At 46.5% G+C, this 12,503-nt stretch overlaps 1 protein-coding gene across 1 annotated transcript; it reads right to left on the bottom strand.

Annotated features, from left to right (window-relative positions):
* Window positions 1-529: 529 nt before the first annotated feature.
* CNOT9 (CCR4-NOT transcription complex subunit 9) lies at window positions 530-12,465 on the bottom strand. The gene is made up of 8 exons (XM_065841418.2): window positions 12,319-12,465; window positions 8,851-9,030; window positions 7,673-7,788; window positions 6,271-6,380; window positions 5,326-5,435; window positions 4,230-4,328; window positions 1,649-1,740; window positions 530-936 (listed from the first exon to the last, which is right to left on the bottom strand). The coding sequence occupies exons 1-8, from the start codon at window positions 12,340-12,342 to the stop codon at window positions 768-770; spliced, it is 900 nt and encodes a 299-aa protein (XP_065697490.1). The 5' UTR covers window positions 12,343-12,465; the 3' UTR covers window positions 530-767.
* Window positions 12,466-12,503: the final 38 nt, after the last annotated feature.

Genomic DNA, 12,503 nt, shown 5'->3' with positions numbered 1-12,503 from the left:
TGGGCTAGATGGGAAGTCAGCACACATCAACGTCTGGCCGCTGGTTAGCTGCCAGAGCATGCTATTTACAGCTCAAGAGCCACAGTTCTGCTGTCTTCTCCTCCCCCAGAGCCCTGGGAAGCAAGCTTACGACAGGTGGGTTCATCACAAGTAATCCACTTCTCCTCTTGGGGCAAGCCCAGCTCCAGCCACTGCCTCCACACCAAAGGAAAGGGAGAAGCTCACTGCATCCAGCTGGATCAGAGCCAGGAGTAAGGATACAGTGGTAGGGAAGAAAGCTGTCCCCAGGCTACCTGCAGCTGAGGAGCAGTCTTAAGAGGGGATAAAACAACTGGATCAGCTTTTATTCAGCTCACTCACTTGAACAGACGTGTAAACAAGAAGTGACAAGGAACTAGAGGGACATGGCGCACACACCCCGTGTCACGCACTGCTTGGGCGGAGGCTGAGCTAGCTGGAAGAGCGGACATCCACTACCTGCTGCCTGGCAGTGGGGAGATGCCAGCCAAGCCTCCTGGAGAGATGGGGATCTTTACAGATTGGTTTTATTGATTTGTTTTGTTTGAAGTTGTAGTATCATCATTTGCTGGTGTTGCGATCCCTGGAGGCATGCTGTACTGCTGCAGAGCAGCCTTTTGGCTGGGTGGGATGGTCTGACAGACCGGCAGCCAGCTGGCGTGCCCAGTTTGTTGCAGAAGAGGTCACCTGTTCCTGGTTCTTTGTAAACCTGAGCTGTTTCTTCCCTGGTCCCCCACCTCCCTCAGCAGTCATTGCGGAGGAAGAGGGATGCCCCGTGGGTCAGTGACTTGACCTTCTTGCAGGTTCTTGACGAGCTGAGCCAGCCAGCGCTTTGTGGTTGTGTCATCCTTCAGGACCTGGGCGAAGGTGGTGTCCTTCAGTTGGTCAGGAAGGCACTGCCTGAGAGCTTCACGTGCCCTACATCAAGAGACAAGAAACAGGGCCCAACAAATAAACTCACAGGGGCAAGAGGGGAGCAAACCCCACTGGGGACATGATGCTCCTTTGCCTGCGGGTCTCCCTGGCAGGGCCAGCCAAAGAAAGCACCGAGCAGCAGCACCGCAGCACGCGGTGCCTGGCCGGCCGGCCAGCACAGCTCCCATCCCTCCTGCTAGACCCTGCTGAGCCAAGCCCTGTGCCATGACACCTGTCAGTCAAGAGCAACGTGATGCCAGGAGAAGTCAAGACAACAAATACATACCCAGCAGCTTTGGGCAGAGCTGCTGATCAGCATGAAATCAGTTTGTATTCCCTCAACTGAATTTCATCCACTGGCTTCTACTGCCAACAGCCCACATGATGCAGAAGAGGGAGAGCGTAGTGTACCTTCCACCTCGCTCTGTCCCTCATACCTAGTCCAAGCTACATTTGCGCTCAGGCAGTTGTAACTGCACAGTGTCAATCTGCACAAGCCCCAGACAGTCACTGTTTCTCCCACGTACCATAAAAGCTCCTGGGACTAGTACTAAACAACCCCAAACCGAAACACCCACTCATTTTCCCCACTGAGCTAAGGCTGATGTAAGGACAGACAAGGAACCCTTGACTCTCCATGAGCGGGCACCGTGGAGAAGAACTGCACTTCCAAGGGACCAGGAGAAGCCCCTGCCCAAACTCCTAAAATGTTTACCTGGGGTTATCAGAAAGGCGAAGGTAGCAGCGGACAACATGTTTCAGTAGCCGTGCCGACGGCTCCTTGGAGAGCTGCAGGACCATTTTACCCTGTTTGACAGAGGCCAGTGCCATCAGTTAAAGTCTTTGTAAGAACAGCTTCACAATCAGCAGAGACAGGGAAAAAAACATTAAATCACTCACTCTGACTTCCACATATCACAGCCCATACCTTTCATTGAGATACCCCGGCATGGGGCCCAGCATCCTCATGCCAAGATGCCTTTGAGAAGAACCACTAGCCACAGCTTGGAAAGGATTCTCCCAGCAGCCTGGGGAAAGCTTGTCTCATCTCTATCTGGCTTTTACTTCCTTGAGACTTCTTACTGGTTCAACTCTCCACTAGATTAAAGAGAAACTGAGGTTCCCCCCTTGTGGAAGAAGGCAAACATATTCTAAACTCTTTGATAAGCTTAGGTTGAGTCACCCCATGAGGTGTTCCTAAGCTCTGCAACACTCATCTGCACTGTCTTCATTTCAAGGCCGTTTTAAAGCCTTAACAGCAGCTTGGGAAGTGAAGCCAAAGGACTAGGTTGACCCACACAACATACAAGAAGATCCACATCTGGTTTTATCATGCATCCAAGTATTGTATTTTCTTTCTGCTACATCCCTCATTAAGCCACTACTGGGAAGCAAGACCAGGGCAGATCTCCCTGTCCCAGCCTCCATTTCTCACACTATCTAGGACTTCACACATGGTTGCACCTTTGAATGCACTCAGTCCAGCAAACAGTGTGGATGCCCTCACACACCTGCTTTGAAGGATTTTAAGTCTGCTTCCTCATGTTTAGGAGTCAATCAGATCTGCTCAACAAGTTGGTTTTTTTTCCTGTAAAACTACATTGGCTATCACTAACCATTTTTCTCAGTAGCCAAATTCACCTGTATTTGGATATTCAGGCAGCTAGCCATTAGCAGTGCTCCTTCATCTGCCCGCTTGCAAGCTTCCTTTCTCAGCAGTTCCCCAGGACACCAACATTTCTTCAAAATAAATAAAAGCAAGTCAGAGAGCTCCTCAGACAGCTCCTGGATGGGAATTACTAACTTGCCCTTTTAAAAGCAGCTAACACTTGTATAACATCTTGCACCATTATCAGCAGATGAGGAAGTAAATCATTACCCTCATGAGGCAGGACTATCCTATCCAAACTTCTGAAATAGAGAAATGTCTATAAATATTTTTATCTTTCTCCATAGCAGTATGAAATATTAATAATGCCAGTGCTTCACCCAATGGTGGGATTATACCACATCTAAGATTTCTCCCATCCTAACACAGCTTTATAGACCCACACCCTTCCATGTCCATAACCCCCCCAGCCATGGATTCTTCCTTGGTCTCCTTCCCTCCCTTATCCCAGGGTTTCTAATTGAATCCTTCACTTTGCCCCTGAGCCAGATGTACTTTCACCAAAGCCAAACCTTTTCTCAAACACAAAAATCATGTCACACTGGATATTATAGACATCAGCTCACGATCATTCATATTTCGCTGCTCGTGGGTGAATTAAGAAGAAGCTCTTTATATTCAGGAAAACAGACAGGAGAACAAATATTCCCAATGAAAGCATAAACAGCAAGGCATAGACCCAGCACTGCAAAGTGCTTAACTTAATGCTGCATTTTCTTCTCCTGAGGCTGCTCTTTAAAAGCAAAAGGGCAAACAATCAGCCAACCAAACACAAAAGCAGGACAGTAGCTATTCCAGGGCAGACATCTTTTCCTCTCAGTGAGCTCAGAGATAATAAAGCTCAAGCTGGGGCTATTACTCCCAGGATGAACAAATTATGAGTACTCAAATTTCTCCTTCACAGAGGACAAGGAAAGGACAAAAATGGTCTGCTCTCTCTGTGTTCCAACACAAGAATGAGAGTCGTAAGAAGCAGCTAGTAGAATCCAGGTTCAAAAAGAAAACAAGGAGGGTGGCCTTCCAGCCAGTGAATAGGAAACGTGTGAACCTCTTAGGTAAAGGACATTGTGGACATAAAAGTTTCCCTGGGTTCAAGGGAAGGATAGGACAAACACTGGGGGTTATTGCATAGAAAACCCACAAATGGCCTTAGAAATCCAAAGCTGAAAATTGTTAGCAGCTGGGAGGCTGTTTATGAGGGCAAACATCATATATGCTTGTCCTGCTCTTAATCCCTCACTCAATCTGCTGCTCTTTCAGCCTGTTGTGGGAGACAGAGATGGGAAACGGATTCATGGTGAGTTGTGTGATCATTCTTTCTTAAAATGAAATCAATTCACATCCAACCAACAACACTGAGAAGTCTTTTTCTTCTCTGGAGATGTTTGCCTGGCTTATCTTGGGGACCTAGCATATTACAACTAATCTGCATTCTCTTGACGCACAAACCAGAGATATGCAAAGGAAACACACGGGAGCAGAAAGCTACAGTGTCACCAGCAATAAGCTCAAGAACTATTTACTTCTCTCATTCCATGCTCCAGCCAGAGAGCAGTAAAGTAGCTGCTGAAGAAGCCTGCTGTTAGAATATAATTTTTTATTTTTTGGAGAGAGGAAACAATCTTACCAATATCATGGCAACATGGGAAAACCGCTCGTAAGTCTGACAGATATATGCCAGCCCTGTGTCATCCAGGAGAATTTTCTGAAGAATGAACGTAGCAACCTAGAATATGGAGAAAGCAGAAAAAAGAGCCTATAAACAACTTATCTGTCCTGAAAAGGAACAGGCTTTGTGCTGTGTTCTTTTCAAGGCAGTCCCAGAGCTGAAAGGCTTTTCAGCAAGCAGCAGATGCTTTACTCCATCAAAGCTGAAAGCCAAAAGAAAACATAGGGCACTATACAATGCTCGGCATCTCTGGCTGAAGAACAGACACAAAACAGTGAGTACAAGACAACTGGATGCAGCTTGCATAAGATGCTAACTACTGCCATGCTGCTCAAGAGAGCCTTGGGATTATGGCCACACTACTCTGGTCACAGATCAAACAGCAGGAGAAGGATCTGTTCACTTGGCCCTGCCACCTATACAGCAAGCTGATTTCAGTTCTCATTTTCAGCATTATGGATTAATCATGAGATGTGACTTTCTGGAAGAATCTCAGCTGGGTATGTCCCTAGGCTTCACCATAGAAGTGTGCACAGACTAAAACCTGGGCCAGCCTACCTGGGTCATCAGATCAGTCTGGAAAGGGGGGGAAAGGGGCCCCTGATCAGAGGAGACAACAAACTGGTCCAGTGCAGTAAACATTCCCATAACCACCAATAACGGCTGCTGCCCAGGCTCTGCACTGTTCAGCTACAGCATTTGTTCTCTCAGGCCAAGGGAAGTTGATCCAGTTCAGCCCTGAAAGTTACTCTGCAGGGCTGTAGATGAGGGAATGAGCGTTGAGAGCAGCAAGATTGTTCCCAGCAAAACTACCAAACTCAGGAACTCCCCCTTAGTTTAGTGTTTGGTTGGTTGGTTTTGTTTGTTTTTGTGGTTTTGGCTGGTTGGTTGGTTGGGGTTTTTTTTGTTTGTTTGTTTTTTGAGGAGGTAAAAACTCACCCCAGAGTTGCCCCAGCATGTGGAACAGGACACGAGCCAACTCTGGAGCTCATTGGCCGCCTGGTCAATCAGAGATAAACAACATAAAGGTCTTAATACAAAAAAGAGTGGTTACCGTTTTGGAGAGTTCACTGCCAGACTCCATGATGCGCAAGCACAAGGGGATAATTTCTGTTGTCAACAAAAAATTTATCACTTCTTGCTCATCAGTTTTCACCAAGGCCCCTTGAAGGAAAAACAAAATCCAAAACCAAGAAATGATAAATTGTTTCCAAAAAATCTCACTTTTCAAAGACGGCCTGTGCTGTGTTCTCCCCAGGAATCATTAAGTCTGAATGGCAGGCAGAGCAACTGTCATCCTAAATACGCTGCAGCACATGGCTGGAGAAAAAATCGTTTTGACAGCATGAAAGTAATCAAGCTGGGTTTGGGGCTTGTCTGTTTTTCAGAAAGGGGATGCACTCTTGGCTCTCCCCCAGTGGTAACACAAGCACAAGAGGATCATGCCAGCCAACAGCAACCTCTGGGAATGAGAAATGCATTTTAAGACCCTCTTACTTAATACATTGAGAAAGAAATGTTTTGGGCAGAAAAAAAAAAGAAAAAAACAAAACAAAACAAACAAAACACAAAACCCAAGAAAACCCACAAAACACAACAGGATAAAGAGAAGACAGGGCAAATAAACCCAAGTCAATCCATGGCAAAAACCTAAGGAAAGCCCAGTTCACATCCACCCATGTCAGTTTCTAGCTGGCTGGACTGAGGGTGAAGGCACAACAAGCCTGCAGGTGATTGTACATGCAGAAAATGTTTTTGGCAATGCACCTAGACTTCAGTGTTTTCCTATTAGAGAAAAGACCAGCTCCTACACGCTAAGAGGAATCTGCCTCCACAACTGATGGAAAAAGAGCAGCTCCTCCTGCTAATATTACAGGATTCAAAAGATCCCAATAAAAAAAGACCTGTGATTTTGGTCATGCAAGTCTCTATACCCACAGCACAAACCACATCCAACTTGATAAGAAACCAGTGCCCCAGCATTAGTCTGGCTGCTTACCAATCACTCCGAGGCTCGTGAGCCGCAAGTACTCAAACGGACGTGTCTTGCTCACTGTGTGCAAGAAGGGGTACAGGAAGAGAGGGATATGAGCTGCCAGAAAAGCTGACCTGTAGGGAAAAGAACACACAACGTGAGAGACAAGGAAAACAAAGAGAGAACATAATCCCGCGTTACCATGCACAGCCTCAGACTATTCCTGACAGACGGCATTGCTGCTGCTCCTCAAAAGTGGGTATCAGCTTGTTCTTTGATGAAAGGGCATGAAGTAAACTCTGCACCAGGTGCAACACAAAACCTAACACCTAAAGCGTCAGTTACCTGCATTACTGCTTCCAGCTGACCACGAAAAGAGCACTTTCTCTTGTTTTTATTACCCCTTCCTGCCACTCAGACCCTCTGCTTTGTACATTCAGTGCTGCATTTCACCTTGCAGGCTCCCACAGTCAGGGACAGTCAGCCACAATGCATGTGCAAAGCCTCTGGGTAACAGAAATCCAGACTGGCTGATCTCTAAGCACTACCACAGTTTAAGCGTGCACAGCCACTTCTCCCCAAAAGTCCTCATGCTGCTTTCTGACAATGGTGAAAAATATAGACTTCAGGAAGAAACCTGGAGATTGCTTTGCTAGCAACAACATTCTTCCTCTGTTTTCAGTTTTCAACTTTAAATGTAAAGGTGTGTGGTGTAAAACTACCCTATTTCTTTGAATATCATCTCATGGAGAGTTGCTGTTTAACACTACTTCACAGCAGCTGAAAAACAGCTTCAGCTACACAGCTCTTTCTTCTCAGCAGGAACAGATGCACGAGATCATGGATCTCTGGGTATTTTCTTCAGGGTTTTAGCTACTGGTTTTGGTTGAACCAACATCATCTTTTCCCTTGCTGACATGTATTGTATACAGATTGAGAAAACCTGAAATCGAGCACTGGCTGAAGACTCCAGACATGGCTCTGCTATTGCTTCCTTGCCACAAATGGTCTCTGGGAAGTACAGTCCTGCTCACTCTATCCTTTGGACAGCTGGTCTGAATAACTGTAAGCTGCTGGTTTAAATAGCTGTAAGCTCATTAAAACAAGGATCCTGCACACAGCACTCAGCACAAAGGCTCTGTCTGAGTTCCCAAGAGCTGCCACAACCCAATGTTTTGGGAATTCACAGCATCTCAGGATTATCGAGGGAATGCAATGCATTTAGGACCACCATAAAGCTGTTATTCTGCTAATCCATGCAAACAAGTGAAAGCAGCAGGCAGCCGCTTATCTTCCAGCTCTGTCCTCTGTTCCATTTCTCTTGGTAAAAAAGAAGAAAGGAGCTTACATCCTTCTGGAGTCAAACAGATAGGCTGATCTGTCAACATCAACACCTCAGAAAACTTGTGCACTTGGAAACACCTACCTTGTTTCAGGATGTGATGCAACACACTGTAGCAGAGCTAAAGCATTGCAGACTCTGTTGGACTGATGGGCTGTCAAAGTTGGAGGGTTGATTGATGGATAAATATTTACAATTTCCTAAAAATTAACAGATGAAGAAAAGTTAAAGGAGAAAAACATCAGCAAGCTGCACCAAAACACCTCCCCAGCAAGCAACTAGGGTGACAGTAGACAGCAGTCTGCTTTCATCAAGCATCACTTCGAAGCTATTAATACATAGCAGCCATCACACTGCCCAGGCAAGGGCAGAGCTGGATCACAGTCAATTTGACAAGGAGTCACAGGGATGCAGTCAAAACTTAGTTTTAGTAAAAAAGGGTTAATTTGATTTCTTGGCTCTTTACTAGTGCAGGGACTACTTTCTTCTGAACTTCCGGAGTAAAGAGAAGTGTTGTTCCTGTGCCTAGGGGCAGAGCACAGCCACTCTATTCATACTGTAGCTCCAGGTACTCTTCTGAGTCAATACAGGGGAAGCAGCTGAGGGGGAGAAATCTGATGCAGGAATCTGCCTGCTTCCAACTACAGCTCCCTTCTAATTTTCTCCACCTGTTTCAGGGCCACTCCAAAACAGTTCAACATTGACAATTCTGCACACTTTTCTTTCCTTCTTTGAAATAAGTGGCTAGATTTGGCACTGAGATAGAGACAGTCATCAGATGTAGAACAGTTTGCCCAGAGATAAACTGAGTTACTCAGTTTGACATGAAATGCAGGTACATTCCTATGCTGCCCCTCCTGTGGGCTCCCTGAAAGGGCAACCTTCTGACCAGGAAGTGCTCAAGTCCATGCAAAAACAAAACAGATATCTTAGGAGTAACACTGCTGTGGTTCTGCTATGATACTGCATGAAAATAAGCAGAAGGTGATCTACAGGGAGCTCATACACCCAAGAACTTGCTTGCTCCCCTTCCAGCTATGTAAGCTGTCTAATTAGAAATCTTAGTCTCTGAGTACATTGTCTTGCTAGTAATTAATGGCAAATGGGCTTCCCACATCAGCTCCCCTCACCACATGACCCAGCACAAACCATACACCCAGCAATGGCAATAAGGGACCCCACCAGCACACCACGTGGATGCACAAGCTCTGCAAAGTTCTGGTGCTGCACCACAGGATAAAGATGCGGCCAGTGCTACCTACCTGAAGGAGTGCTGCGATCGTGCCAAATGAGTGCCACAGCATCGGGGCAAGGTCAGGCACGGACTCGCGCTTCTTGCTCAGCTCCAGCAGCGCGTTCTCCCGTGTCTCGGGGCTGGACAGTTCATTGATCCACTGGTAGATCTTTTCACGGTCAACCTGAGCCAGCGCTGTTGGCACAGGCTGGGAGGGAGACAACGAAACTTCAATCCAAACATTTTATTCAAGTCTTACCAAAACCCTTCCCATAACCTGGTAGATAAGCAAGAAAAGGCTCAAGAAAGACCTTATTGGGAAAACTAAAGCTGCATTAAGATGTTCTAGATATGGATCCCTTCCTTAGTCTTTTTATTTCAGCTGGAAGGCAAAGGTTTTACTTTCTGGCCTGACTTGTTAGAACAGTCTCTCTTAATCCGCTTGTAGCTTCATTGAGCAATATGAGTGCACCACACTGCTGCCTGCCTGTGCCAGCAGAGCTCCTGGGGAGGTCACACATACTTTGGACAGCTGTCATTTGCTCCACCTGCAATTAGCACACATTCATTTCATGTTTTAAGTGCAAGCTTCCACAAATTCAAACTAATGCAGATGCTACCTTTTTCTCTCAAAAAAAATCTGTGATGTTGGAGCCTGCCAATGGGATTCACTCAGTGTACATGAGGAAAATATTCATACAAACACTAGAAAAATTCTCACTACTCCAATATCAGAATGACACCATCGACACCTGCCGTGAAAGACATCTCATATTCATTCTATGTATCTTACTTACACACATGGAGCTAAAAGAGATTTTTTCAAAACATCTTATAAAGCTGATGTGCTGTTATCAGTCCCTGTCTTCCAGGGCCCAAACATTTTTCAACTGTTCATCTTTTTCTTCTATCCCCTTTTTTTCTTGCCTACTCTCCCTTTTTTTTTTTTCCCCCTGCTTACTCCAGAATCTCACACTAAATTAGCAATCCTGACAGCTGGGAGTACAATTCCAATGGCAACTCCTACACTGGAGCTCAGGAAAAGGAGGAGAATGAATAGAGCTCATTTGTTTTTATTTAGGACGGTAGAGTGACAAGCAGTGTAGCAACAATGTTGTTATAATTGTGTTATCTAAAGTTTCAATCTATTTTTCTGGATTCACTGGAAGTTTCAGTTCCTGCAAGCTTAAATACATTGACCTTTTAAAAGCACAATCATGTGCTTGTGATCACTTAAGAACACTAAGTAGATTTTCCACACAATTAAGTTTACGATGTCCAATATCAGTCTTAGAGAGAATCAACTGCATTTCACAGGCTCTACAGCTGCTCCTCTCATTTCAGTTTAATTTGAAAGACACATTTTTTCCTAATTTCGTACTTTATTGTTGTTCCCCCTTCTCCCTCCAAAACCTAAAATTCTGGGGAGCTACACACAAATCCTGCAAGCTCCAAGGCAGAACCCTGCCACAGAGACTTCTGCACACAGGCAAAGGAAATGTTACTGACAATATCTCCACAGCACCAGCAAGGCATCTCTGCATCATGGAAGATCTTGTAACTCCTTCCTCAAGAGAAACAGCATTACCTCAAACATCCATGACTGATTACATTTCCAACCATCACATAACAGACTAGATTTAGACAACTGGCTTTCTCTTCCTAACTGAGCAGCTGCTGCTAGATATGCTGGTAAGAGTACCGCTCAACCAAGGCAGAACATTGACTAACTTGATACATGTGGTTTTTAGGCTATTTTGATAGATTACCAACTCAAAAATGCCAAAATTAATTTTGAACTTAAATAGCAGTGAATTAGCAGGTTTGAGCTGGGCTTTCAATACCTTACCAATAGTTGCACCTACATTTATTGTTTTCAGCCTGTTCTTGAGCCTCTAGCATATTATATTGTCTTTAGGTCTGAAATCAAAGTGTCAGTTCTGCCACCACCATCACTGCACAAAGACCAATGCTCTGGCTTATCACAGCTTTATCACAACAGCGTTCCCAAAACCCAAAGGTATTCCTGAGCCAATTCACAACCCTGCTAAGGGGTAGCGTTATTTACTGAGGCTCCCAACCACATCTCCAGAGACAGACACCCCTCCCTTTCACCTTCACTCTAAGTAAATAAACTGACCGTGGTAGGAAACATTTCAATACAGAAGGATCAGGTAGTGAGAATGACATATAAATTAAACACAGATTCAAATGAGTCCCAAAATGAAGCTGATTTCTATTCCTGAAGTAGATTATTTTGTTAAAATGTTTCAAAAAATCCTGTTACAGAGAGGTGAGCAGAACACAGAGGATTAACAGGTGATACAACAGTCCCTCACAGATTTTGACATGCACTTAGTAATTACATTGCTAGAAAAATGTAAGTGCTGGTTAATAAGAGAGTTCGCTATGAACCTGCACACCCTTCTGTTCTCTGGAAAGCACCTCTTTGAATCGGAAGTATTTGACAGCACTCTAGAAACCTACTCAAAATCATGAGCACTTAAAGTGGTCAGAGTTCAAAGTCCTCTCAACTCCTTCTCCTAAGTATTGTACTCACTCTTGTTTGTTAGTCCAAGCATACCCTTGAGCTGAGTTCATTTGAAAACAGCTCTGTTGGTCTTGCAATAAATGTCCCAAACACAACATACAGCAGAGACTCTATTCTATGAAACTTCATTCTATGATTCTATGACTCAATCAACTCTTCTAACTCTTATACACATATTGAATGTGCATTTGGAGAAAACAAAAACACAAACCCTCTCAGATGAGAGATAAGATGCGATAACCACACTGAAAACTCGTCTTCTGTTTTGAACCCAGCCAGACCAAGGTACCATTCTGCTCCCACCAGCCTGAACATCAAGGACCCCATCCCACTGCCACAGCTTCATGATGGGGAAGAGAGCAAGCACCAACTACAGGCAATGCTGAAAAATATGGGGGGAAACGGGAAGGCAGAACCAGCAGTCTCTGCCTTTCCTGCCATGTTTGCCTGCCATCCCGAGGAACTTCTCACTATCTCCTCTTCCCTCTGCAGTCAGGGCCAGAAGCAGAAGAGCTCCCTAGAGGCCAGAACAGGAGGCTAGGTAGCAGGAGGGAAAACCCTACGTGATGTACACCGGGTGAAGGAGCACAGCTCGGGTGCCCGGCAGGGAAGCCCTCGTGGTCCCCAGGCGAGACACTGCGGCCCCGCCAGCAGCAGAGCGAGGCCCAGCCGCCCGTCCAGGCACAGGGGACTCCGCAGGGGAACCGCCGGAGCAGGAAAGCGCCGCTCAGCGCCTCCCGGCAACCGAATGGACCCCTCCGCCGCCCCAACCGGGCACCGGGGAGCTGACGGGAGGAAGCCCACTAGGACCCTGGCACCCGCGGCTCAATCCCCGCCTCCCCCACCAGCCGCGGGAGGCCGAAGAGAAACGTCCCCTCGCAGCTACGAGCGGCCGCGCCCCCACAACCCCACTCCCTGCTGAGCCCGGCCCGTTCCCGCCCTCACCGCGGTTGCGGTCAGGCTGTGCATGGCGGTAGCGGTGCCGATGCTGCCGGGCCGGGCTCAGAAAGCCGCCGCCGCCATCGACTCAGGCCCGCCCCGCGCCCGCCCGCCGCGAGGGAGGCTGGGACAGGGGCGGGGCGAAGATGAGAGCACTGCGCGCATGCGCACGGGCGCCTGTGCGGCGGCGC

This window comes from Patagioenas fasciata, chromosome 7, assembly GCF_037038585.1.
Source record: "Patagioenas fasciata isolate bPatFas1 chromosome 7, bPatFas1.hap1, whole genome shotgun sequence".
Lineage (NCBI taxonomy): Eukaryota > Metazoa > Chordata > Aves > Columbiformes > Columbidae > Patagioenas > Patagioenas fasciata.
Note: the sequence above shows the minus strand (reverse complement) of the source record. Positions and strands in the feature narration are given on the sequence as shown.

Excerpts from the sequence above, each read along its gene's own strand:
- CNOT9 (XM_065841418.2), bottom strand. The coding sequence starts at position 12,342 with ATGCACAGCCTGACCGCAACCGCG. Across the intron at positions 7,789-8,850 it reads CGATCGCAGCACTCCTTCAG|GAAATTGTAAATATTTATCC; the intron begins GTAGGTAGCACT and ends GTTAATTTTTAG. Across the intron at positions 4,329-5,325 it reads GCAGTGAACTCTCCAAAACG|GTTGCTACGTTCATTCTTCA; the intron begins GTAACCACTCTT and ends TCCATATTCTAG.